This window comes from Alligator mississippiensis, chromosome 14 (assembly GCF_030867095.1).
Source record: "Alligator mississippiensis isolate rAllMis1 chromosome 14, rAllMis1, whole genome shotgun sequence".
Lineage (NCBI taxonomy): Eukaryota > Metazoa > Chordata > Crocodylia > Alligatoridae > Alligator > Alligator mississippiensis.
Window position 1 is genome coordinate 2,315,890 of NC_081837.1, and position 28,000 is coordinate 2,343,889.

General features: G+C 46.7%; 2 protein-coding genes across 2 annotated transcripts; one reads left to right on the forward strand and one right to left on the reverse strand.

Moving 5' to 3' along the window:
* Positions 1–1,147: 1,147 nt before the first annotated feature.
* Positions 1,148–27,327, forward strand: ITGAE (integrin subunit alpha E). Its single transcript, XM_059717508.1, has 31 exons — positions 1,148–1,252; positions 1,779–1,849; positions 2,321–2,438; positions 2,973–3,134; positions 4,071–4,166; positions 4,433–4,554; positions 5,074–5,225; positions 6,415–6,568; positions 7,109–7,259; positions 7,339–7,410; positions 7,990–8,121; positions 9,211–9,341; positions 10,042–10,182; positions 11,569–11,790; positions 12,007–12,137; positions 13,003–13,136; positions 13,793–13,938; positions 14,969–15,097; positions 15,720–15,820; positions 16,207–16,339; positions 17,178–17,276; positions 17,619–17,698; positions 18,560–18,637; positions 19,038–19,104; positions 19,194–19,355; positions 21,280–21,969; positions 22,380–22,454; positions 23,796–23,897; positions 24,499–24,594; positions 25,646–25,756; positions 26,424–27,327. Exons 1-31 carry the CDS (start codon positions 1,183–1,185, stop codon positions 26,493–26,495), a joined length of 4,200 nt encoding a protein of 1,399 aa, XP_059573491.1. The 5' UTR covers positions 1,148–1,182; the 3' UTR covers positions 26,496–27,327.
* Positions 19,577–22,226, reverse strand: HASPIN (histone H3 associated protein kinase). Its single transcript, XM_059717629.1, has one exon. It carries the CDS (start codon positions 22,209–22,211, stop codon positions 19,938–19,940), a length of 2,274 nt encoding a protein of 757 aa, XP_059573612.1. The 5' UTR covers positions 22,212–22,226; the 3' UTR covers positions 19,577–19,937.
* Positions 27,328–28,000: the final 673 nt, after the last annotated feature.

Genomic DNA, 28,000 nt, shown 5'->3' on the forward strand with positions numbered 1-28,000 from the left:
GTCAAGAAATAACCCCCTCTCAGGTCCTCAGGGATGCTTGTTCCCTGGTGTGGGGGCACTGGGAATCCCCATCATGCTCCTGGTACCCACAGTGCCAGGCCCTAGTTTAAACATCTTGTGAGATACAAAACATCATTTGGCTTCTGTGGAGCCTTATAAATTTGTGTGTAAGTAATTAGCTTTTATATCCAGTCATTATCATTAGGAGCCTTCATAACATTTATGCATTAAAGCATTTGTTTCACAGGCTTTGGATTTCAAGCTGCTTTCACTCTTGCATTCCCCCCATAACTGGGTCACCGTGCTGTACAGGCAGCAGCTTGCGTGACTAGACCACCCTTCCACTACGACGTTTGCCAGGCTGCTCATTTCCTGGCTTTGTGTCTCATCTCTGGGTAGCAGCAGCTGCTGCTGCCCCACAGCTACCAGGTGTGACTCAAGCTTGGGCTGGAAACGGTAACCAGATAGAAACTGATGCAGTTCTCGTGGGTTTGTCAGGAATACAAGTGGGGGGCTGGGCTGGGGGAGTAGGAAGGCTAATGTGGAGACAACCCATGTAGTGTCTGGAGATCGCTGCTGCGGCAGTGCATTTCTGCAGAATGGAGGGCTGATTTAGGCTTTGGAGCAGAAAAGAAAACCCCCCTCCTCCTCTTCCCTGCTGCAGCACATAAAGTGGCTGATGCAGAAAGAGAAGTGTAATTCACCTGGCAGGTGTTTTATGATTCAGTCCCATGCTTTGCTCTAAAACTAGGGAATTTTATGTTTTCCAGAAAACTGCATCTTCCATGATATCTTTGGGGAAAAGTGGTGGTTGGATATATGACCAGTCACTGGGGGGCTATGTCCATAGCTCATGGTATTAAAATGACAAACACTCTTAGCTTCAGCATTGCAATCTGGGCTGGAGAGCTGTTGTATTAGCATGGGGGGGTTAGGAAAATGAGGGGTGACTCATTTACTGATCTGGTCCCAGGCAGCGATCACATAAACCCACTCCAGTGGTCAGCCGTAATAGTGACACAGTGCAAAATAAAGGGGAAGTCATGCTGATCAGGAGGGTTACACTGGTCACTCCTTTGTCTATTGCTTTGTACACTCCTTTGTATATTGTACTTTTTTTTTTACTTCCACATATCCTTCAGGATTTTGGCAACTTCCTCAGAAGTTAACAACCAAAACGGGATGCTTGGCAGGCTGAATAAGTGCACTCTTGCCAAAGAAGCGATCAAGTGTCAGGAGATTGGTCTGAGAGGTACAGTCCAGCTCATTCTTCTTAGTAGTTTTTTCAAGTAAATTTTGAATAGGATGGGGGAGGGAGGAGTCTGACAAACACTGGAGTACAACTTCACAGAGAGGACAGGAGGGAGGCAGAGAGGGGTTCCTGATACATTAGGTCTCCAGGTTGTCTTGGACCACTGATGAGAAAAAGAAATCCAGATACACATTAGCTGAGAAAGGGGGAAGCTGATGAGTGCTCAGAGACTTCTCTGGCATGTAAGGCTTGGTCCAAATCCCATCACCATTGATGGAAAGACTTGTGTGTGCTTCCATGAAGCCTATCACCCCAGAGCTGGACTTAGCATATAAACAGATGGGTTAAGTGTAAATACTACAGCTAAAGACGTCCTGGATAGTTGTAGCCCTGGTCTGGATTTATAAGATCAGCCCAAGCATGAGAAATGCTGAGATGATGGGCATTAGCATATGCACCTGTCTATATTTCCACCCTGTTTGCTGTTTCTCTATTTATTGATTACATTTAATTTCACTATTTTCAGGAAATGTTTTTAAGTCAAAAAATATCCAGGACGGTGGCATAGCTATAGCTAGAAGTGCAGAATGGATCCTGGTAAGTGACAGGAAAATACAGCAAGGCCTTGGATGTGTTCTCGTAGAGGACAAGTTACATTTGCTGCGATACACAAGTGGTCAGAAACACCTTATGGAGATGAGCTGCTGTGCGTTGGTGGAAGCCTAGGTCCGCAAGCCACAGCACCTGATCTACCATGTGGGAGATCAGGGGCACCTTCTCTTTGGCTGGGGAGGGACTTTGCTGTCAGAAGAAGCAGAGCTTTGCTGAAGCCCTCCAACCTGACGGAGAGGCTGGCAGAGGGAAGCCTGGGGTGGGGAGGGCACGTATTGCTATGTCTCTCTCCTAAGAGACTTTCAGCACTTTGCAAGAGAGGGGAATGGTTTGGTGACTCTTGATGAGAGGTTCTTTGGCCTGTTTGATTTGAAATGTTGGCACGTGGCTTCTTTGGCCATCTTCTTTCGGGTCCTTTCGCTGCCATTCATCAGTAAATCATCCCTCCCCACACAGGCTTGTCTGCAGAAAAAGCGTCGCCAAGCTTTTAGCACTGTGGAGGACCTGAATGGAATCTGCAGCCTGCTTACTCCTGAATTTCAAGACAAGGCTTTCCTCAACCTCGCCAACATCAGTATGGAACAATGCCAATGCCATGTTTTTGGGGAGGGACCATGACAGAGGGAACTGCTTTTGTGCTGCGCACAGAGTACCATTCGAACCCTGCTGCCCTGAAGGCCTCTAGAGGCCTCTTGAACTCCGGCTGGGTAGCTTCTGCCACCCACTTGGAGCATCTAGGTGATAGAAATTTGGAGCTGAATTCTGCTCTGAGTGACACGTGTGTGTTTGCTCTGAGTTTGTGTGTTGTGAATGTCTGGGAAGCATTTGGCCTTTGACATTCTGGAATACAAAGGTGTACTTATGTTGTGTTGTGTGCCTAGTGCATGCTGGAGGATTGGGCAGGTACAGCCAGATTTAGAACCATTAGCAGGTGCCTAAAGCGATCTTCAAAAGTGCCAGGCAGGCAGCCTCGAGGTGCCATTGGTTCTTAGGTTAGAGGGCTGACTCGGGACCCACTGTGATCTGACACAGAGCTGCGTCTCCAACTGCTTTATTTAAAAATGTGTGTTTCTAAAAACTTCCCCTGCCTTTTTTTTCATTTGCACAGTTGAGAACAAATTAAACAGCAGTGACCAAAGTAGCAGCAGCAACAAGGACAATGTTAATGTTATCGAACCTGACGACTTCATCAGCACACACACCCCCCTGGGCATCCGTAGTACTGGCAATCACCCACGTGATGATTTAGGAAGCGAGCATGTAATGAAAGGTAAGTGCTGGGTGGTAATATAGATCATCTCTTAAGGGGGGCAGGGTAGAGACGTGTGTTAAATGCAGCTAAATACCTCACACCCTGCAGGTGGGAGGGTGGTGTGGAGGGGAAATGAAGTTATTCCAAATGTGGCAGGCCAAGGCTGATTTGCAGCAGTGTGTCTTCCGTGCTGCAACACAGTAATGAGCCAAGAGCTGAGCTTTCTCTGCAAGTTTCCTGCCATTGTATGTCTTTTTGTCTCAGACCAACACGGCTACCAAGTACACCCCTGCCATTGCTGAAGCACTTGTGGGGACAAGTGTATAAACCACAATACAGTATTAGCTGGACATAGTCAGCATGGCTGGGTGACAGGGCGGTAAACTCAGCCCTGATTAGACTCTGTTGGCTACGAGCTTCAATATAAAGACTTTTTGATCGAAGAAGCAGCTATTTTGGAGGCAGATCACAGTACCCCTGATACGGAACGGATGCTGGGAAAACAATGCCTGTTTTTCTCCCCTCGTCCCCTCTCAAAACACTGGGAAGCTTTGTTCCTTTTCGGGGTTCTGGACACCCTTGCTAAAAGCTCTGTCATTCTGCTGTCCTCAGAAATGTCATCCTTCTCCTGCCTTGGTCAGCAGATGAGGCAGGGAGAATTCATGCTATTCACCACTTACCTCTGCTTCCCCTTCATTTATACTCTGACCCAAGCAACTATGCATGCCTGTTTTAAAGGACCTCAGGACTGTAACAGGCCACCTGAGATGCAAGGCTGTCATCCATTTCACACGAGTCTTCAGCCCATACGTTAGCCTGATCCTTCTTAGACTGAAAGGATGGTGACAGCACAGTGCACAAGCATGAAGCCCCAGAGTTGGCTTGTCACTGGATCATGGCACAGGGTATAGCTGCAAGGTACATCTACACACTAAATTGCTTTTTTTTAAGTAGAAAATCCCCCAAATAAAGAAGGTGGGCATAGAGATGAAAACAGCGACAAGAACAATAACAGCTATGAGCCTGGCATGGAGGAGGACGACGACATGTGTAAGTGAGGAAATATCTTGCAAGGGAACATGCTGTTAAATATCACTTGCTACCCTTGATTCTGGGCACTCGCTGTGTGGCTGCCAACAGCTCTGCCCTCCATGCGGACTGTGAACTAACAGCTTTGTGGTTTTGTGGTAGCTGGCTATTGAGCCCTTACAAACTTTTTGCAATGCTGGACTGCTGGTGGGCTGGGTGAGGCGCTCTGAACTCCCAGTTGCTGCCTCCATGTCCTTCAGCATCCTTTGAATTCTTGTCCCCGGCAGATGCAGGAACAGAGATTGCTATTGTTTTGGATGGGTCCGGGAGCATCGAGCCTGAGGATTTTGAAAGGGCGAAGGCCTTCATCTACACCATGATGGAAACAGTCTATAAGAAGTGTTTCGAGGTATCTTCTTTGCTTGGTCTGGTTGGTCTCGCTGAAGATGCTGTATTGTGCTATTGTTGCTCTTCCCCCGTTTTGTTAGTCAAGAATCAGTCATTGAATGGAAAACCTCCAAGGAGGGCCAGTGCATAGCCAAAAGCTGTGTGTCTGTTCAGTTATACTCCAAACTGCTCCCTCTGCTGCCTGCACATAGAGCAAAAAAATAACATGAAAACAAGAGCCTGAAAAATAAGTTTAGCCTGCGCTTAAAATTCTCTGGTCCAACTGGACAATGCAGAATAAAATGTTAATATTATTGAGACCCTAATTTTCCCCAAACTAAACCAGCTTTCAGGTTAAATGCTGGACCCACCTCCTCAGCACGTAGGTGTGATTTCTGTCTGAAATGTTCGTATTGTCTGCCTCTGCCTCGTTAATGCTGTTTCCTCAGTTGGGATTTCCTTGACCCACTGTCATGAAGAGCTGGGGTTCTCTGGTTCTGCCTTTAGTAATAATGAACACCTGTATGTCCCTTCTTCCCAGTGTAATTTTGCCCTTGTCCAGTATGGCATGGACATCAGGACAGAGTTTGACCTGCGGGACAGCTGGAATACAAGTGCCACTCTCCAGAAAATCCAGAACGTCATCCAGCTGCGCAATGTGACCAGAACAGCCTCTGCCATCCAGCACGTCCTGTAAGTAGTGAAGCAGAGAGAAAAAAAAAATGGAGATGCTGAATTCCTGGGGTGCATCAAGAGTGATGGGGAGAGCTAACACTGAAGACCTTTCCAGGCCTGCATCAGAAATCAATGACTCTGGTGCTGCACAGCTTTGCAAATATAGATTCATAGATGTAGGGTCGGAAGGGACCTTGTAGATTTTCTAGTCTGACCCCCTGCCCTGGGCAGGAGAGATCTGGAGATTTAGTAAACTATTGGAATTAAGTCACGAGGCTCAGAGAATTATCCTTACTGCCTGTGTTGCTGGCTTGCTCTTCATCTTTCAGAGCAGTGATTCTCATCCAGGGGGTTGCACTATATTAGCCCTGTTGGGTGTGTAAACACCTGTATGTGATTCACAAGAAAAACCCAGAGATTTCATATAGGAATTCATAGTATCAAAAACATTATGACCTGCTGTGGTCTTTCTGAGTTCTTTGCAACAGAAGAATTGCATTGTTATTTTTGCATAGTCAAAAAACGAGTGAAAGCTAAGAGCTGGCATCTTCCAAGGGGGGACCTTGAGTCTAACAAGGTTGAGAACTGCTGTTTTAGAGAATGTTATCTATGACTTTGCTGCAGACCAGCTGGCAGTGCCAGAGACTTATCCCTGCTTTTGGGGCCCTTGGAAAGAAACGGAGAAAAGAAGTTAGAGCCCTCTGAATGCACAGTACAAACCTGACGAGCAGGACCAGGATTTGGGGCTAGCTAGGGTATAATTACTTAGCCTGTATGTATCCTTCTCAGTAAGGATGCCCTAGCAATTGAGAAATGGTGCATGGAGCTTTTCACTTGTAGACTGCATATTCAAATCCAGTGTAGGCTGGTGTAGTAACTGGGAAAGCTTTCATCAGAGCTGTGCTAATGGAGCAGAAGTACTGAAGTTACCATGGTCGTTAATTTTTTTATTGCTGCCATTAGTGTAGAGAGCTGGGATTTACGGACTAATCAGAGGCTTCTCTCCTATGCTGTCGACCTTCTACATTGCATAAGCACTACATTGACTGCAAGGAAAAAAAAGTCTATATTTGTTTTGTTATGTGAATATGGAAGGGAAGTCCTGAGTAACATAATCCCCTCTCTGCTGTTCACAATGATTGTTAGCCAGAAATTTCTTTTTTGTTCCACTCACCCCCAAGCACTCATTTCTTGACAATTTTAACAGGGACTTTATCTTCAATGAGGATCGAGGGTCCCAGAAAAACGCTGTCAAGATCATGCTTGTGCTGACAGATGGGGAAATATTTATGGATCCACTGAACTTAATGGACGTGATCAGCTCATCCAGTATGGAAGGAATTGACCGCTATGCCATTGGGGTATGTTTAGATCTTTAGATCCAGGAGATCCTGCTCTCATCTGGTCCTAATCATAGCTGGCATTCCTCACTGGACTGGGAAAGAAAAGACAGAATTGATGCAGTAAATGACAGCAATGAGCCTTTACAAACATAGATAAATCAAAGGCCAGACTACCTTGTCAAGTGCAGATAAGGTCCCAGACCCCTCAGTAGAGTACTGCAGTGTTAAGTCTCATGTAAACTCCCTTCCCCAACCTCAAATGCCTTCACTACCTTCCAGCTGGAGCCCAGGAACATGTGTTTCAGATAACTGATGCTAGTGGTGTTACTCCAGACATGATGCCAGCCAGGTCCTCTGAGACACTGAGCACATCGTGCCTATTAACTTCCATAAAAATTGCAGCTGCTGAGAGCAGTGTGGAGGTGCCAGGACTGAGTCCCTGTATACAAATCCCTGTGCCATCATAACCCCAAGCATATGGAGGTCAGCAAAGTCACTGTTCTTTCCTTAAAGAGATGGTTTTTCACTGATCTGAGTCTCCCCCCTTTTTTCTGACAGGTGGGAAATGCCTTTAACAAACCAAAGGCCCTAGATGAGTTGCGGCTAATTGCCTCAGACCCAGATGAGGCGCATTTGTTTCGGGTGACCAACTATTCTGCTTTAGACGGGCTGCTTGCAATGCTACAGCAGAAAATCATTCCCATAGAAGGTGAGGAGAAACCTTTGCCTTTCATCCTATCTGCATTGCGATGAGGAAATGGCTCACTCTGTCCTTGTCTTGCTCTCAGGTACTGCAGGTGATGCTATGGAATATGAGTTGGCGCAAGCTGGTTTCAGTGCCCAGATTTTCAACAAGGCAAGTGTGTGTTGTGTTTAACTCTATTAAACAGTTTATTTGTTCGTGCCTAAAACTTTTGCTTCCCCTTGATGCTTTAGCATGGATAGTTGCTGCTGTTGTCCATTGCCAAAGCCATTTTATTATCCATCTGTAGCACCTGATGCAGAGTTCCTGCAGCACTAAGTTTCACAGAAATACCTTTGAACTTCTCCATTGCTGCTGGACCTATTTAAAACTGAACTCCCTGCTGATTCAGGCTCCTGTTTGCTACCAACTGCTGGAGCTTTTCCAGAACTTTCTGGGTTTCATGCTTTGGGCTGGGAGTCAGGAGATCTGGGCTTGGTTTCCAGCTCCGCTGCTTTTTATTTGATCCTGGACTAGGCCTTCTCACTGCGCTGTGCCTCAGGTTCCCTGATTCTGGAATGGGAATATTCGAACTGGCTTCACTCCTGGGATTTGGCGGAGTGGGGGGAAGACGGGGGTATGAGCCTGAAAACACTGATGTTCACTGGGGTGCTTTGCAAAAAAGGTGCTAAAGAAGAGCAAAGAACTGTAGTTTGTTTCTCTTTCTTAACTTGGCACATGTTCATTCTGCAGCAAGACCTACTGCTTGGTGCTGTGGGGGCCTTTGATGGGTCTGGTGGAGTCCTGAGGTATGAACCAGTCACCAAGACAGCAGTTTTCCTGAATGAATCCAAGGATGAAGTCAAAGGAGCACAATACAGTTACCTGGGTAAATACTGAACTCCACCCACCCTGAAATAATCTGATTCCACTCCCACTCATATTAATGGAAAAAGGCCAAATATATCTGTGTGTTGAGTTCAGCAGACGGTATGCCAGTGTAGCAAGAGTTAACCTGAGGACCAGCAAAGCATACTGGCACTTACCGATGCAAGGAAAGGGTTTGATAGAAGCGCACTTCCACTCTTGTTTCCAACAGCATTATTGTCATTCTCACTGGTATCCCATTAACACCCTCAGGCATTAAGTGTACTGTGTAACAGCCCTTGAAATAAATGGCATTTGTCAGACTCTGGTCTGGATAAATATTTCACTTGCAATGGGGTCTAGAGAATAAAGAGCTCCAGGATCAATACAAAACTTGGCCTGGAGAGGTGTAAGATTGTGCTTATTCACAGAAGCATTTTATAGCTTTGTGAGTCATATATCTCCTGATACTGGGCTTAGCTTCCAAAATCTTTCCATTTCAGGTTTTGGAACCCTCAGCTCCAGGTTGTTGTGCCTGAGATCTTGCCCACCCCCTAATAAGCCCTCTCCTGTCATGTAAATCCCATAAACATTCTGCTGTAAATCTGACATGCAGTAAGGAAACCTCCTTCATCTTTGTGATGGCTTTTAAACCTGTCAGCCTCAAGCGGTAATGGCCAGTTTGAACCCATGTGAACATTTCCAATAGCTTTTTAGGAATGGTTATTTAATGCTAAGGCCTTGATTGATGCTATTGCAGAGCCATTTATATGGGGTGCTGCAGTTTATGGCACCCTTGGAGGCAGATTCATTCAAGAGGCCAGGCCATGCAAACTTAACAGGAATGACTTCAGAGTTTTGCTGTCATTTTCTCTCAAGATAAGTTCCACCTCCTTTTACTTCCTAATCATCCTTTTTTTTTTCAAATGAGAGGGCCTTGCACCGAAACCATGGACCAAGGGCAGTCTCAAACCTTGTGCTCCAGGCATAGATCATGGCTTGTCTCTATCAACAAGCCGAAAGATGCAGATACTGTGGCGTGGGCTTTGTGACTCAAAAACAGTTCAGTAACAACCACCTGTACATTTTGTTCATTGCCTCATTGCACCAGGGTATAGCGTGGCCGGGGCGAATGCACAGGATGGCGCCTTATACATTTCTGGAGCACCACGTCATAGTATGACGGGGAAAGTACTGGTGTTTCAAAAAGATCGCTTGAAGGAAACACTGCAAGGAGAACAGGTATTGTGTTTCGCTCACACTGCGGTGATTGGCTAAGTGGGTTGACAAAGTGTAGACTAGTAGAGTGTAGACTACTAGTTGAGTAGACTGGCTCATTGTATCTTTATTACTATTAACGTACAATATTGCACCAACTGTTATTTCAACCCAGCCATTCCAGACCATTGTTCTGATTGCAAGCCTTTCAATTAGAGTTTTCCCTACATTTCTTGTATGGGATCAGCTGAATGAAAACGTTTGGGGCAGATTCTCAGTTGGAAAATTCAGGAAATGGGTGTTAGCTGGGGGGAAAAAAACCACTGGGTAGAAGATGGAACTGTGATTTGTAAATTAATAAGGTCTGAAAGAAGTACAGATAAATGGGGTTGTACTTTAATCCCATACTGCTTTCCTGTACTCTCAAAAAAGAAAAATCTCTAGTTACATTCTGCAGATAAATCGTATTTCTTTGCCTGTGAAAAAGATTCTGGTATAGTGGTGCTGGCAGCACTATGCTAGTAACTGGATCCATCCTTGGAGATAGCTGCATTGTGTATTGGTACTGGATAGTGAAATAACCTATATACATCATAGACGACTTGAGGAGGTTGGGGGGAAGCTCTGATTAGCATCTTCACATGCACAGAGTATGCTATATATATCTGCTGAGTTATTTATGGGAAATCCTAGTGTAAATTCTGTCTGTCTGTCTGGAGCACAGGTTGGGTCTTATTTTGGCTCAGAGCTCTGCCCAGTGGACCTGGACCAGGATGGGGTGACAGACCTTCTTCTTGTGGGAGCTCCGTTGTATCATATCCATGGGGAAGAAGGCAGAGTTTATGTGTATCATCTTGAGAAGGAGGTAAAGACACTGGTAGCAGCACTAACACTGATTTATGCAGCTCTTGCTGGGTGGGGGCTTCCCAATAGAAATCCTTCTGGGACTTTATGTTGGTGGTTTCCATCTAGTCTCTATATAAATCTATTTGGTATCTCATGAATTGTGTCTTGGGCTCAGAGGACTGCAGACTGAAATGATCTGTCCTGCCTCAGCTACTGGACTGTGAAAGACAAACTAATGGAAGTAAAGAGACTATAATGGCCTGATGTAGATTTATTACAAGGCCTGATGAAAAATAGATGTTTGCAAAATTGTTTCGTCTCTTGTCCATGTCCCGGAGGACAAAGAAACCTACACCCTTGCATAGAGGATTCCTTGTAATGATTGCAATAAATGGATGTGTCACAGCTGCTCTTGGAACTAATTCCTGGGAACTTCTGCAAAACTAGGATCTGAGGAGGCCTGCCAGCTATCCCCAGTATGCTAGAAGGGATGGGTAAATGTCTTGCACCCCAGCTCTAGTCCCTGGTCTTTGCCTTGAAATCCTGTGCTATAGAACATGCTGTTCTTAGTTATTAAAGACCAACTGGACTGAAACCAAACTTTAAAAGGGAGCTATCAATCTTCTGTTTAAAAAAGGAAAGGTAATTGCAGCCCTTTACATTTGCATTTCAAATACTTTTATATTTTTAAGCAAAATACATGGCAATCTGTTCCTCCTTTGTTTTTCAGGGGTTCTCTGTTTCCCTTGCAAGAGCTGTTGGCATTGCTGATACTTCCCAAGCCTTGCTTACTCTGGGGAGGTGACTTGACCGAGTACAACTGAACAAGGACAGAATGCAATTTAACTGCAAATATAGACTAGTAAAATCTGTGCACAGAAGCTGCTGTGAAAGCTTGCTCAGGACATGTCTAGGGTGGCTGAAAACACCTGGTGGTCCCACCTCACATTCGAGGCATCCTTCAAAGGCCAAATGCTCCTGTGGCTTATACCTGGAAAAGCAGGCCAGAAAGGGTGATAGTCATCACTGTTGTTTGGTGTCTCTGTTGTTGCTAATGGTTTTACATGGGAGACACTCACAGAGTACAGAGATGGGCAGCAGCGCAAGATAGATAGGCAAGTGTGGGTGTTGGTCAGTAGGGAGAGGGATTACTGATTTTCAATTTCTCACTCATTTTTATTAGTAATTCATCCCATGTAGACCTGCCTCTGCTTCTGTTGCATCCAGAGTGTTCATGTGGAGGAATAAGACTCCCATCTGCATGCTGTCTGGGCCCTTGAACAGGAAAATGCCCCGTTGAAAGCTTTGCTGTTTATCTTTAACAAACACTGTCATTTTTCTTCGTTAAAGAAACTGCTTTTGCTGCACTTGCTGCAACAGGAATAACCTCCGGGCTGTTTTTCAGAGTGGTTCATTCACCTCGGCAGGACACTTGCACGTCCAGCTGTCATCTGCTTTTGCAAGGTTTGGGTTTGCCCTGGCCAGTGTTGGAGACATCAATAGGGATGGGTATGTGGACATTGCTGTTGGAGCTCCCCTGGAAGACCAGCTTTCATCCTCTTCTGCTTTTGGCAGCGTTTACATCTTTAATGGCAATCATGATGGAATCAGGAGCCCCTTTTCTCAGGTAGGAGTGTCCTGCACAACTACTGTGGCTTCAGTGGGGTAGAGAGCGCCTCCATATTCCTTGGCAAGTCTGCTTGTGCATTGCAGGCAGCGATTAGCTAGCTTTCCTGTACATATCAGAAATGTCACAGGGTGGCCTGGGGGGAACTATTGCATGTTGCAAAGATTTGGAGAAACAGCCCACCTTAGATCTACTGACTTCCTTTTCTTCCTCCAGAGGATAAGGGCAGTTGATGTTTCTCCACGACTCCAGTATTTTGGGCAATCCATTGATGGTGGCTTTGACTTCACCGCCGATGGTCTCACAGATATCACAGTGGGATCATTAGGAAATGTTGTTGTGCTCCGGTAGGTGGAGATTGCTCCCTCATGGTCTTTCAGAGATTTTTAGATTCCAGGACGTGTAGTATCCATATCCTGGGTATTGTTCTAGTCGGGGCTAAGCGCCAGTGTAGACATACACGACTCATTCCAGCACCAGAAAGATTAAAGGAGCATTCTTTATTTCATATAAATTCTGTATACAACTTAGAAGCTTTTTGCCTTTGAGCCTCCATGTATCAGTTATAAAATATGAATCAATTAAGACAGGCCCTGCTTTTCCCCTGTCTTTATGCCCACTGTTCTGTTGGTTCAGTTTGGGCCATTTACACAAGAAAAGAGTCTGTTCAAGGAGTGCAGGCTGTATGTAGACAGCTAAGTGGCTTTAAGGGAAGTACATTTTGACAAAAGATCAGACACAGTTTATCTTTTTACAAAGGGTGAGGTCATGGGTGCAATTGGTAGTCCATTTTCCAATTTGGAAATAAATTGCAAAGGGACATTTGAGAGTTTACACCACTGTGCATCTGATTTGACCTGGCAAACCCAACAGAGATAAAGGTGCATGGTTTTGAAGCTCCTGGCTCGCTGTGTTGGTGGATTTTGGTCATCTGTGCTTCGTCGCTGTACACATAAAGGTCTCCTTGCACGTTGGACAGCTCTAGCCACCACTGGATATTCCCAGAGTAGGCAAGTCTGGCTCCACTTTGCCTGTCTGTTGAGATTTCTGAAAGGCAGAGAATATCAGATAAAAGGTCATGGAGGCAGTTGACTTTCCTTACTCTTTCTTGATAAGAGCTCCCACAATGTCCCCTGAAAAATATTAGTCTGTAAATTACACTTGCTTCCATTTCGTGTACTTACTCCCCAGCTCCCATTCTTTCCCCACTAGGTCCAGACCGATTATCAACTTTAACATCACTATGAAATTCACCCCAGAAGAAATATTAGTCTTGGACAACAGCAGCACCATTATAGCAGAATTGTGCTTTAGCATAATCTCACCACTAGAAGCATCCCAGCAAGGTAATGATGAGAATTGCAATGAGACTGTCATTTGCAGACCTAGCTATCTAAATGTTTGGCACTCGAGTCCCAGTGGCTGTTCTGTATGCTATATTTGTAATGTGTCTAGGTAGTGCTTAAGGGCAGAGGGATAATTTCTTCTGCTGGAAATCAAGGAACCAGATTCACTTTTGAGGGAAGGCACATTCTACTTTTGAGTAGAAGCCCAGTTACTTAGAGCCACTGTGGCTACTGGAGTAAGTCTTTGCCCTCCCTGCTATCAAGGGCATCATTCATGGTTGCTATATTTTACCTGCCTGACTGTGGCTACGATGTGTATACCTGGTGAGAGAGTGCAGTCACACCCGAGGCAGAAGTATCCCATTTCTCAGTACCAGACATGAGATGTGATGCTTTTGGGTGTGGGAGAGGACATTTCGTGCACCTTTGATTGCCAGGTCAGCTGCATCTAAGAGCCTACAGCAGAGGGACTCACACATTAAAAGTGTGGGTACTTTGCTTGGTTTGGGGACAGAGCTTGAAAATTTACCACCTCATTTTGCCCCCCAAATTCAACCTGTGAGCATACAACACAGAGTTCATGATTACACTTCATTCACATTAGTTCCCCCCAAACTTGTTCCGCCTTTGCAAGAAACTCCAATCTGTGTTTTCAGGGAGTTTGCATTCATACATTCACTACACAGTGGACTTAGACTGGAAAATGCAGAAGAAAAGAGCCCAGTTTGAGGATCAGAAAACCTCACTGAGTGAAGTCTTTGGCAATAACTCAACATGCTCTGAGCTGCAGTTCTATGTACTGGTAGGTGATCTGAGCACACTATGATGGGGTCACTTTTACAGCAGTGAATTGTCCAACCTTGCATTACACAAACAGCTGTTGGGGGAGACCAGTTGTGTCAACCAAGCAGATGCCCCGAGATTTCCCTTTGGAAAATGAAACATGAAAAAGTACAAAAGGGAACAGATTAGCTGTAGACTCTGACTGAGGACAAACCTGGTGTGTAACACAGGCAGTATTGGGAAGGGATGGAGTTTTATTCCAGGAAGACTTGCTTTTAGGCCATAAGCAAAGGAGCCAAAAGGAAAAACTCCTTTTCTGAAGGGTCAAGCAGATTTTGCAGCTGAGGACAGGATGCCTTGTATGCCAGTCCAGAAGTAGCTGGTAGGCCTCCTTTATCTAACTCCAGGCCCTATTTACCTAACACCGCTCTTTACCTGTATGTGCGCATAGCTTTTGTAATGAGAGCACGCAGCATTGCAGCCTAGGGGGTTGTATGTGGGACTGTTCCCCAATCTCCCCTGAGCCCAATGTCACCTGATTTAAGTCATTTCACTGCTTCCCGGCACAGCATCTCCACCTGTAAATTAGAATGGCCTTCGTCCATACTTGTAAATGGTTTGGAAATGTATGAATTAAAAATGTATCCAAGTGCTCAGTCTGATATTTTCCACCCTACTCCTCTAGAAAACTAGAAACAGGCAGCCTTCTCCAGTGCTATTCTGTGTCTGTTTCAGTTGACTGGAACAGCTTTGGGTGAATAAGGGATCGCTGAGTAACTGAACAGGAACATGTAGTTTCAAGGCACTGTCAGGAATTCTGAGATGTTGGCCGTGTCTCCCAAGGAGACTGTATATTTCACCCTTTAGGAAATGGCTCGGTATTTTGAGTCTCAGTCTTTTGAATGAATATGTTTTTTCCTGACATCATTTGGAATAGGGGATATTAGGATGCAGGCCAGCCAGCCAGAGTGAGCGATGTATAAATCCTGCTTTGCATCCCAACAGCCCGGGCACCAGTCACAGCGACTTGTTTTTCTCCTTTGTTACAGCCGTGTGACTATAACTGTTTTTCCAGCATTACTCTTAAAGTTAATTACCAGCTCCATTATGAAACGGAGATCGTGGATCATGCTGCTCCTATGCTGGATAGATACGGTGAATCTAACGTGTATTTTCAGGTAAATAAAAATCTTCCGGCCAGGGGCTGACCCTCTTCTTCTCTAATAATCAAACCCTTCCCCTTAAAAAGGCTTGGCGGTGTGTTTTTCTTTTCTTCTGCATGTCCCGTCCTCATCTCCCACAGACTCAGAAAAGGAACTTTTAGGGTCTAGTTCTTCTCTCAGCAGGAAACACATATATTTTATGTGGGGAGAATCTGGAGCCGAGGTCTAGTTTTCTGCTCCACTACTGACTTACTGTGTGACTTTGTCAAGTCACTTGTCTTACCTGTGTCTTGGTTTACCCACAAGCAGTGGAGATACAACCTGCATCAACAAGAGACGACTCAGGATTATTTAGAACCATGCTGCTGAGAATAATTCATTAGAACTGCAAGAGGGTAACACTGTTATAGCAGTACTTCTGCACCCATCAGCTGTTGGTTAATTAAGACTGAACTGCTACAGAAGTATTGGTCTTAGAAGTGGGATTTATACTGGAGGATAAAATATTGGAAATATTCCCTTTACACACCTGAGTCCAGTTGTGATCTGATCCTGTTTCCTGTGAATATAAATAAGAGAGGAAAAGAAATCAATGCTGTTAAAACCAGGGAGTTTTGACTGCACCCTTTAATTTCAGCTGCCTTACAAGAAGGACTGTAATAGCAAGCCCACCTGTGCTGCCAACTTAACCTTGAAAAGTCAGCTTCAGTGTGACTCTCACACATCCTCAGCCTGCTCGTAAGTTTAAATAGTATTATTGTATAGATTTCCTTCTTAGCACTGTTACAAAATACCTGTAAACATTTTGCTGTAAGGCATTGTATTCAGTGAATGGACGAGACTGCTAGATTTGGTCTCCCTTTGTTACATTGAACCCCACCAAATTTGCCCTAACGCTAGTATTCATTTAACACTGAAACTACATGCCTTCCAAGGAGATGGTGAGAACCCTGCTGGAAATCTCAAGGAAGCCAATGATCAAACCGACAGGCATAAGGCAGTAGCCATTACGACAGGCAGAACATTGGACTTGATCAGTGTCTTGATCTCATGTAGCAGTTCTTATTATGTAAAAGTGCTGTTAGCAGATAATGGATCTCTTTTAATTTTGTGCCTATTTATAGGGAATTAGTTGTGGGCCACACCAAGGAGCTGACCCTGAACATTTCTTTAACTAACAGTGGAGATGACTCCTACCTTACAACTCTGGTCCTGACGTACCCTACAAATCTACAGTTTAAAAAGATGATTCCTGAGGTAAGACCACAGAGCAGCTGTTTGGCTAAAATCAGACTGTCTAAGCAAATTTGGACCTCCTACCTCTGGGATTGACGAGGCAGATCTTGAGCTAATTTCTCCATCACATTTACTCCGTGTATAAATACAGCACGGGGGGACATAGATGCAATATATCTATAAACTATCCAGGTTGTATGGAATTAGCCAGCCCCAACGTGGTTCATTCAGCAATGATGTAAATACAAAATGGGAGCATATAAAGATACAGTTGTAATACAATACACTCCATCATGCGAAGGGCTTGCTGCTGTGTTGAAACTGGTGAGACATTTCAACTTGCTGTTTGTATTAAGGGCAAAGGAATAGAAGCCTCTAAGGACTGGACTGTTTCCAAGCCAAGCAAGGCTGTAAATAGCAGCAGTAGTAGTTTGCTTGTGTCCTTCTGTAATGTTTGAGGCCACATCGCCCTTGATCTTTTTCTTAAAACAGAAACCAGTCTGTTACTTACTCCAGTCTCAACCTCTTATTCAACTAATTTTATGTAAATAACGTGTTCTGGCAGCTTGAGCCTTACCTGCCTATTTTGAATCAGTCCTACAGCTGGTGTTGAAAATACTTGATCTAAGATCCTAAGCGGAGGGGTGACAAAGAAACAACACAGGGAAACACGAGAGCAGCATTGCAATTAGAGCCATGGGGATCCCCCGTTCAGATCTGCAAGATGCCCATGTTGTTACAAGCTATTTACATCTAAGCCAGAAATTAATTTTGTGGAAGTAGACAGTGAGTGGAATTTTCCAGTCTGTTTCCCGCCCCCCTCCAAATATATATTAAGAAACATTTATTATTTTGCCAGCCATCCTCTCCTGCTATTCGTTGTGGTCCTCCAAAACCATCCACCTCCTCCTTCTCATCCATGGATTGTGGCATTGGACACCCAACATTCAAGGCAACCGTAAGTTGTTTTCAGTGTTTCCATTCCCTTCCCAGTGCCTGCTGGATTTTTAACAAGTGCCCCTTTCAGTTGGGCCACGGCCTCAGTTCTTTTCTTGCATGGGTCATTGTCACTGCACATCACGTCCAGACAGCTGATTATTTATTGCACACAACTGTGCCTTGGCTGTTTTTTGGTCACACACAGTAGAGTTTATCCCACACTGGAGGGAAAAGTGGGCAGTGAAATATATTACCCAACTCCATCTTTGTTCTAAAAGAAGTTTTCAGTGAATAGAAAAAAAAAAGGCTTTGTGTATTTGTTTTTCATTTTTTAATACACGTGTGTTTTTCTTCAAAACAGGCAAATTTTTCAGTGATTTGGCAACTAGATAAAACTCTAGTTCCATACAAGTTTGCAAACATCACTGTTAACATCACCAAGTAAGTACTGCTGCTTTCCTTCCCGAGTCCTAATGCAAACCAGAGAGGAATCATGGGAGTTCCCTCTAGTTCTTTAATGCTTCTTCACGAGAAGCCTGTGAAAGCCTGCTCCATGGAACCTCTTCTGGCCCCTTTTTCCAGGCAATATTTGTACCTTGCAGATGGCGCACACACAAAAAAATCACTGTGGCTAATCTCCCTGTCAACATTTTCAAGCAAGACAGACAGGAAAAATCATATCACCAGTTTAAATGTTAAAACTTGAGTTAGGTTTCTTAGTGCATAGAAAGAAGCTAGTCTGGGTGTTGTTCCAATGCTAGCAATCTTTAATAATTAGGACACTAAAGCTGTTATATGTGGTCATATTTAATTGCAAAAAGAAGCTTTCTGTTTGAGTATAACATACTGGCAAGCTCCCTAAACATGCGGGAACATCGCTGGTAGAGGTGCACTGATATACCAGTTGCATATTGGATCAGTGCTGATAAAAGGAAAATTAACACTATTAGTTTCAGCCAAGAAAATCTTTATCGGTGCACCCTTAATCGCTGGTCTTTGATAGGGATGAGCCGTGTTTGAGGTGTGTGGCAAAGGAAGTGCTAAAGGCAACATCAGCAGTCAAATATATAGCACTGTTGGAGCTCTGACCATTCTAGCATCTCCCCCACGTCCAGAGAGAAGGCAGAATGGATAGCTGCACCTTCCTGTCTCTATGCAGGCCGCTGCACAGAAGCAATAAGTCTCTTCTTTCCCTTTATGCAAAGCCCCCAGTAGAACCATATAGAAGCTTTAGTGAAAGCCAGACCACCCAGTGCAGTGCAGTGCAGGCAGGAAATAAACACGGTGTCATTTAACCCTCAGCATAAACGAAGATAGCAAGAGTCTGATCAAAGAACACATCCTCTGTGTCAGATATGCCTTCAGCGCAGTCCTTACCAAGTAAGTTTTAAATAACAAAATGCTCTTGCTAACACTATTCTATTCACAAGCGGGGTGGGGGTGGAAGGGAGCATGAAATCCCAGGTGAGGCTTTACCAAAATCGTTTTTTGAAATGTTGTTCACTTAACTGTCAGTTCCCCGTACCACTGAGGACAAATACTTTGTTTGTGCTGTGAGAATGTGTTGTAACTATGCACTTCCAACTTGAATCTATTTAACCTTAAAAATATCTAGATTTCAGGACAGACTGAAATGTCGTTGTAGATAAACATGACACTTTTCCTAAAGCTGGATACAAGACAACTTTCTCTCTCTCTTGTTTAATACCTACTACCAATAGAGCCAGATAAATGAACTAGACTAGATGGACCTTGCAGTGTTAATCACTTTTGTCTACAGGCCAACATCTATAATATACGTGAATGTTAGTCAAGGGATCTCCGAGAACAGAGAGATCCAGTTTAACGTAAGTACAAATTCAGCGGCACTGAGTTACACTTCCAAGGTGAAGAGACAAGAGGGTTAGCACTCATCTTTGTGCATTTCCCTTTGTAGATAAATGGTGAAAACAGCTTCAGAGCTCCAATTGAATTACAGATTTTGGTTCCTATCAGCATTCAAGGTCATAACGTAACGAGTATAAGAAATGCAACTGGAAAACAGGTAACTCTTTTTTTCATTACTCCTTCCAGATCCAATTTCCTTGTCTATGGTCTTTAATGGAATCGGATCAAACCTGTATTGACAAGCACATGGTCTCCAGTATGCCTTGCACAATGCATTTTAATATATCCCTACTGTAATAAATTAATCCCAAGTTAACTGTAAAGTTTGCCAGGATAAAAAAAATTGAGTGTCTAAACTGAACAAGTACCCCAAAGTGCGCTAATTGTTGGCCATATCTGCATGGCGCAGGGAAACATGGCATAACAGTGAAGTACATTAAAATTAAATTTTTTGTTTTAATGACCTAAGATTAAAAGTAGAAAAGCAGTTTAAGAAGAACTGAAAGTTCCTTTAACTTAACTGATTGAGTTCAAAACAAAAAATTGAAGAGATAGGAATACTTTTAATATCCGAACATGAAATGTTTCACTGCTTCGTTTTTTGTGCATGTGCAACAACAGATCTTCAGGCTTAGCTTTAAATGCTAAAATCCATACAGGCTACCGTAAAAACAAAGCCCCCATGGATCAGTCATGGACATAGTAATTAGACGGATGTTATCTGTGCAACGCCAAAAAATTGTCAGTATCATAACAAAGCTCTGAAAACGCAGCGAAGGACAAATATATTTGGTCACTGGAAAAGTCTGCTGTTGTGTAGAACGTCCTGAGCTGAGCTAAAATTCAGTACTTCATTATGGAAGTTTTGGAGTTTTTTTTTTACTGCTCTTTGGCTGGACGTTTTCGGTTTATGTGCATGGCCCATGCTATTCAGAAGCTTGTCTGCCAAGTAGTGCAACCACAGTACATTGCTGTGAGGGTGATAGTCAGACCAGCTGTTGGAGTTCTCCTCTTTCATCTTCCTGTAGATATCAAACTGGTAGTCTCCCGTCCCCTGGAACAGCTCTTCATCAGTAGAAAGGTCACAAAAAACAGTTAACCCATCTTTCTCCAGTCTAGAGAGGGTGTAATCTATGATGCTGACATGGACCCCGTGCGTGGGGATCGCGTACGTCGTTCCATTCAGCATGTAACTGAGCTCTTTGACGTTAGTTTTCTTGACAAGAACGTTCCCCCAGTGCAAGTCTCTGTGCTCAAAACACAGCACCTCCTCGGCCACAGCCAAGGATGCAGTAACTTGATGCAGGATGCTCTTTGCTGTTAGCACTGAGCTTATGGTCTTCATCGTCTCCAAGTTGCTGCCTCCAAATTCAAACTCCAAGACCATGAAGAACTGCTGATCTCCAAACAGGTCTGGCCGATCGTTTTCAGATCCTGTCTGTTTGTGGTACGTGTCCCAGGCTTTCAGGAGATGCTCCGGATAGGCCCCCTGGACACAGTGCACAGAGTACAAGCCAATGAACCCCACAGTCTGGCTTACAATCTCTTGAGACAGAAGGCTGAGCTCCTTGGAGATGATGATCTCTGGCAGGATCTCACTGAAGCTCTTCTGAGCCTCCCCATTGACTTTCTCACTCCCTTCGATGGGAATAATCTTTAAAGCCACAGGCCCTCTCTCGCTCTCCGTCTGGAAAACTTCTCCAAACACCCCTTCCCCGATCTTCTTACACTTCTTCATTTTCTGTGGGGGAATGCATTTTTCAAAGGAAACGGGGCCTTCCTGCTTGCACTCCCCATACACCTTCTCTGCATCCGTGAGCATCACCTCCAGGATGGAGTGCGACTTCATGGGCGTCAGCAGCACAATGGGAGAAGCCGGCCAATTCGCGCGACCAACGCTGTTGCTGAACGGGGTCTTCGGGTACCTCGCAAGCTGGGACTTGAAGGAAGGGGTGCAAGGGATGCTCCCGCAGGAATGATCTGCTGCCGCAACTTTCTTCTTCTTGTGAAAGGACATAGATGCCCGAGCCCTGCTCCAGCTCAGGGAATCGTTGAGCAAAGAATAGTCCTTTACGAGAAGAGATGACAGCTCCAGCGCGTGGTCTCCTCCTCTCCCCCTCATCTGCTCCTGGAAGAAGGAGCCGTTAGCCTGCTGCCGGCGCCTCTTCTTATTCTTCCCGACGGGACGAAGCCTCGTTTGCTTCCCCCACCGGGTGCTGCTGAACCCGCTGATGCAGGCCTTCCGGCAGGTGCCTCCGTTGCCATCTTTGGGAGCCACCTTGCCGCCTTTCTCCTTTCTCCGCGGGGCGAAAGGGGATGCCGGCGGCTGGCAACCGCCCTGCCCCCGGGAGGGCGCGGCCGGCGCTGCCTTCTGGCTGGACTTCAAACGAGCCAGCCACAACGGCACCGCCTGCGTGTCCAACACCACCAGCGGCTGCCGCGGGCACGTGTCCACATCGCGCTGGTGGCTCCCTTCGGCCCCCTCTCCCCTCCGCGTGCAGGTCCCCGGGCACCCGGCGCCCGCCGGTGACGCCGGACTGGGGCAGCACCGGGTCGGGGAGGTGGCAGGCGCGCGGGGGGTGGGTGGCACGCACCCCCCCTCCTCCTCCTCCTCCTTCGACTCGTCGGGCGAGAAGAGCAGCAGGCTGGCGGGCTCCGCGCGCCCGTCCCCGTCCTCGTCCCCGTCCTCCAGCAGCAGCAGGGAGCTGAGCTCGGGCAGCATGCTGCGGCGCGTGGAGCGGCGGGGCGCGGGGCCCGGCGCCTGCGGGGTGCTGCACAGCAGGGGTGGCCGCACGGGCAGCGCCCCCTGGCGGCGGCGGCGGCGGGTGACGTGTCGGTGGCGCTGTGGCTGGCGCGAGGCCGGGCTGCTGCCGTGGGGCGGGCGGGCGCGGCGCGGGGAGGGCGGGCGGTAGTCGGGGTCGTCGCCGTCGGAGCCTGAGGTGGAGGAGAAGAGGCGGCGGCGGTCCTGCGGCGGCGAGAAGCAGGGCGCGGCGGGCGGCAGGCGGCGCAGGGCCGGGCCCCGCCGCGCGTAGGTGCGCAGCAGCCGCGCCCGCCCGCCTGCCGCCATCGTTTCAAACGCGCTCTCGCGACACCCGCCCGCCAAGTCTCGCCCGCGGCTTCCGGGGAGGCGAGTCGCTCCGCGTCGCGTCATAAACGTGCGCCGGATGTCGGCGCTGAGGCGAGCCATGTGCCGGCGGTGTTTTTACTAACCCGACCTGTCTCCCTCTCTCCCTAGTTGGGCACCGAGTGCAGGCACCTCCCGGGCTGGGCGCCGCCTCCGCCGGGCCGTCCCCGCGCCGCAGGAGCGCAGGTGAGCGTCCGAGCGCGACCCCTGCTCCGTGCTGCGCGTGTTGCTCGTCGCGCCATCAATGCACGCCCAGGCCCTGGCGCGAAGTCGCGACTGCGCCGCACACGTAGCCTGGCCACCCGCGCGCAGTGCCAGTTGCAGGATTGACGCAATGAATGCGAGCCAAATTAATGACCACTGGTGAGTCACGCCGTAAGTGCAGACCGCCCGCTCGCCCGTGCAATGTAGCCGTCGTGCAGTTCGCTGATGAGTCGTGCCGTGCAAAGTAACGACCGCAGGACTCGCCAGCGAATCGTGCAATGAATGTAGACGGGCAGCCGGCGCAAAGTAACGATCACACGATTCGCTGACGAGCTGCGAAGTTGGTGTAGTGCGAAGTAACGATTGCACCGCGCTACACTGGAAACGTAGACTGGCCGCCGGGGCAGGGCGAGCAATCACGCGACTCGCCAGCGGATCGTGCAATACGTGTAGACCGACCTCTGGTGTAGAGTAGCGCACACAACTAACTGATGAATCGCACAATAACTGTGGGCTGGCTGCACACACAAAGTAGTTACCGCGCCATGAAAGCGACTGTCGAACTGTAGAAAGAGCCGTTCTTGAAAAGGTGCAGCATCTCAGGAGCTGGTTTCTATCCTGCTTTCGCTTGCAGGGCTGGCAGGGCCCGAGGAACCGGGGTTTGTGTGTTAGGGCCCTGCTACCCCTTCAGATGAAGGTGGGGTAGAAACCAGCTCTAGACTTGCTGCACCTTTTCAAGCACTAACTTTGTAGCTGGTTGGCTCTTTATATAATTGGAGGGTCATTTTTGTCTCGTGATAATTGTGTTGTGGTGTGGTTGGTTTAAACTTATTGTGCAGTTAACCAAATAATTGTGTGACCCTTACTTTGGAGGTGTGGCCGGTGTAAATTTATTGTGCGATTCACTAGTTAATTGCACAACACATGTAACGTGCATCAGGGGCCTTCCTGATGACTGGCTCTAAGTCTGTCGGGGTCCTTGGGATGTGTCCCTTTAGTTTTCTCAGTATCCGGGGTAGCGACAGCCTCCGAGGGGCTGTGCGAAGGGCGGCTGTCTTGCACGCATCTCTGCGGGGGCATTAACTGTGTACACGGCTAATACAGTTCATCGTGGGCAGTCTTGAGAAACAGACAAGTGTTGCGGCTGTGGTGCGCGCAAAGCAGGCCTCTCGTGTGACTGTTTCATACTGTGGGTTTCACAGAGAAGCAACGTGAAAGGTTTAAATTTACTTCCATGCAAATTGAAATAGTGAAACTTCTGCGTACGTTAAAGGTCTGTTCCACTCCATGTATTTCTCAGTTGACACCTTCTTTCTTTTCCAGGTCAGTGAGGAAGTGAAGTATCAGTGTGTGCACTGTGTTTTCACAGCAGACAGAGAGACTATTACTGTGATCGCTGAACTGCCATTAATTGATTCCCACGAGGTATGTGCTGCCTGTGCTTCAATGGCTTTGGTTGCTAAACTTTGCTTTCTTAGGGCTTGGACGAGAGATTTCATAAGCATCTCTGAAGAGATTGTATCCTTCCACACAGGAAGGTATTTCCTGACTGCAGGATAAGCGTGGGGTTTTTATTGTGTTTCCAGTTTCAGGAGCGACTCGGCTCCTAAGAGCTCCAGAAAACAGTAGCTTATGGAGCGCTCGTCTGTGCTGCATTGATTTGTGTAGGCATCATCTCGCTGTGTGAGTTGTATGCCCTTGTGAGACGGAAGGGTTTCAGCGGGGCTGGAATGCTTCCTTAGACCCCATAGCTAGAGCTGCAAGTTCTGGGCACGGTGGCTGCAAGCAGAGTCTGGGGTCTGGGTCAGGCAGGGCTCCTGTGGAGGCTGGAACATGTACCAGCACGTTAGGGTACAGAAAGAGCCGACTGATGCAGCAGAGATCTCCATCTGGAAAAGCACTACGTTTGTGTAAGAGGTTAGGAGGGGTCACTTTGTATTCATATGACCCTCATGGTAGCTTTTTCTCATAAAACCTGGCAGGATCTAAACTGTATGGCTTTATCTTTTTCTCCCCTTCCCCATAGTTCTTGAAAGCCAGAACTGACCTGCTGGTCACTGGAGAAATCAGCTTTGACAGACGGCTGTATGTGGGCCTGAAAGAAGAGAACCACAAAGCAGAGGTATCCAAGCTCTATGTAGGCAGCTGAGACCCTTTCTCAGGATAGCAGTGAAGAGGAGAATGCAGCTCGCTGTGCTGAACTTCTAAAACTGTGATTTAGTAGGGCCAAATCCCTTACCCACTGAACTTAACCTCGGGAGCTTTGCCACTGAATTCAGTGGAACAGGGATCTGGATCACAGCGAGGACAAAGGAGAAGGGAGGCGTGTGCACTAGTGCACAGTGGGGTGTTCTCTGCCTGGTGCAATGTCTCCCGGATTTGCAGTTGTGCAGAGAACGCCGTCTCTCCAAAAGAAACTAGGTGTAAATGACAGTAGAAAGGGCAGCCCTAAAGAGGCCTCAGGAACAGCAGACAAGTGCAGGCTCCTCCCAAGAAGACTGAGGAAATGCATCCAAATGAAGCAAGCAGCCTTTCCCTCTTGGAGGAGGAGCAGCACTCGAGTTCCCTGCTGCTCACCTTTGTGAATCTGGTTTGGTAAATATGAGGGGAGAAATGTACCACTACTGCTCTAGGTAACGGTGCATCATTCTGTCAACAAAATCGTGGGGTGGGAAGGGACCTCGGGGATCATCTAGTCCGCCCCCTTGCGCAGATGTACTATTCCTGCAGGTGCCCCTGCTGTAGCGCAGGCTCCCCGTTAGGACTGACTTTGATAACACATTGCAAACAAGGTCTTGGCACCACTAGGACTTCAGCATGTGTTGGTTAATGTGTTAACCATGCGCCTTCCTTCCTAGTGCAGATGAGATGTATGTTGTCATGGTTATTATTAAGGGATGCTGATGCAATTGCTGTTCCCAGAGATTTCTTAAACAAAATGAATACGTTTTCTTAACTTGCTTTTCTAGCCTTTTATGACTTCCTTGTGTTGTTAGCAGCTGCTCTGCATGCTGCTGCTTCTTCAGCCTCTCTTCTCAAGTCCACACTGTCTTCAGCCTTGTCCAGTCTAGTATTTGAAGGTTGGGTATTAGATGGAGTAACAAAGTTATCTTGAATTCACATCTCCTGAAACTAGATATCTTATCACATGCTAAATCTCTGTCTCATTCTAGATCACTCTTGTCTTCTTGAAAGAGCAAAAACTCCAGATCTTACCTATTGTCATCGGAAGTGCCATTGGTGGATTTCTCTTGTTGGCTTTCATTATTGTTATCCTTTGCAAGGTAAATATTCCCATTGCTGTGTCTTCACCAAAGCTTAGCACAGTCCTTGTTCCTCTTGTGATTTCAGCAAAGCAGCAACGCAGCCATGACTGCTCAGTTACGTTTAGGCAGGACATGGAGCGCATGACCTTTGGGGCTCTTCCTTCCATCTTTTCCACAAAAAGAATCGATAAGTGTTTAAGGGTTCCTTGCGTCTGAACTGGTTTTAAACAAACAAACAACAAGTCCGGGAGCTGGGTTCACACTTAGTGTCAGGTCCTGGCCAAATTCTGATTTGAACAGCTGTGTTCAACCTCTTAATTTCTTTCATCGTTTCATTTAGATACAATATTCCTCTTTACTTCCCGTCTTCAGCGACGGCCGTGTTCCAGTCTAGGTTTTGGCTGCATTTTAGTATAGCAGGGAGGTGGTTCCTTGTCTACTTGAGTGTATCTGTTTGAAGTGTTTCAGGCTGTAAGGCGCTCTAGGCACCATGACCATCATCACTGAGTTACCTGAGGCCATTACCCCTTCTTTAAGTTTTCATAGACTTCGGTGTAACTTTAATTGAGTGAGAGAAACTCAGAATTTAGTTCATGGCAAAGCTGTCTATATAAGCATATACAAACAACTTTCCTGAGACCCTAGGACTATTTTTAATCCCCTTCTTGCTCTTTGTTTTTTTTAGTGTGGCTTTTTCAAAAGAAAGTATCAAACTCAAATGAAGGAAGACATGCTTTCTGAGGACAAGGCTGACTAGAGCAGGATCTGTGATGGAGTCTCATGCTCTTTGTGAAAGCTACCGTGTCACAGCCTATCCAGAAGTGAAGGGATTCAGTTTCTGTGAGCTGGGATGGATGGTCAAGGCCCTGAACCTTACGACTGCCACTCCTTGCTCTGTGTTTATAGACTTTGCACTTCTGGGAAATGTGGCCACCTGCCTGTGCAGCTACCGTGGATTGGGTGGCTCCTTGCAGAAGCTGGACTTCCCTAGGCTGATAAAGAACAGACTCCTTATTTCAGATTCTGCCTATGTGCAGCTATGCTGTTGAAAATGCAATTCAGAGCTTGCTGAATTTGTCCATTTTTGTTGCTTTCTTTGCTATTTCAATACTGAGCTGCTTTGAAACGGGCTTTAATGGTAGGTAATTCCAGAGGTGGGGGGTGTATGTAGCAACAGGTGAGTGGAAGCTCACTGCCAAGGTGCTGTGATGAGTGATTCGAGGTCAGAAGAGGCTCGGGATTGGAAATACGATAAGTCTTGAGGCATCGTAAGTCTGAATGGTAAGACGTCGGGACTGAACTGTGCAGGGTTGCAGCAGGTCACGACTGGCATATCAGGCGGCAGAGTGGAGGCCCATGAATAGAACAGCAGTGTGCTGCGCACCATGGGAACAGCAATTCGCAGTGTGTGGTAAGAGTGTGTGGTCAATGTGCATAATAGCTGCTTGACCTGGCGTTGGCTCTAGGCCAGACTCTGGACATCTTTTCTGAGTACTGACTTTACCTCTAACCCCCCACCTCAACTTTTACTTTTTTTAAAGAATGAGCATAAATACCTTTAAATATTTCTGCCTTTGGCTGTGGCGGTCCCTAGCTGTGGTGTTTGTTTTATTTGTGTCACATTTACTTACTCTAAAACCACATGAAACCGAACGTGCCTTTGCGTGTAACATACAGAATAAACGTGAGCCCTTCATTGTAACAGGAGGAGGGCAGATGGATCCCCTGCCTGCTCCCGGGGTAGCTACAGTTCGTGAAAAACAAAAGTAGCTCAGCTGCCGTGTGGCCTGGGCTGAGGTTCCTTCAGTGCTCCTGTGTGGTATCAGGTGGGAAGGCAGAAGGTAATGCATCTTTCTAAAAGTTGTACGTGGGGCTGTGCTGGCCTTGGGTTCAGTGTCTGGGTCTGATAAGGTGCCAGCAAGAGCGGCCCCCCCGCCCCGACAGGTAACTCACAAACAGCAGTGGAATTGGTTGGTAGGAGACGGCACATCTGTTCCTTCCAGGCTAGATTTCAAGTGGGAATTGTGCAGCCCCGGTCCTTGGATGCAGAGGAGTTTCAGGACGTCTGTGGTTGGGGCCAGAGCTGGCAGTCCAGGCAGCTCATCCTGGCTTGCTTGGGAGGGAGTAAAAGCCCCCATTGAACTGCCTTCAGGAACAGAGAGGCTGTTTGTTTCTTGCTGGTTTTCGTGTGTTTGAGCTGTGGCTGGCTGTCACGGCCCAGAGCTGGCTGAGTCCCTCTCTGTCTGTCCCACAGGGTTCGGG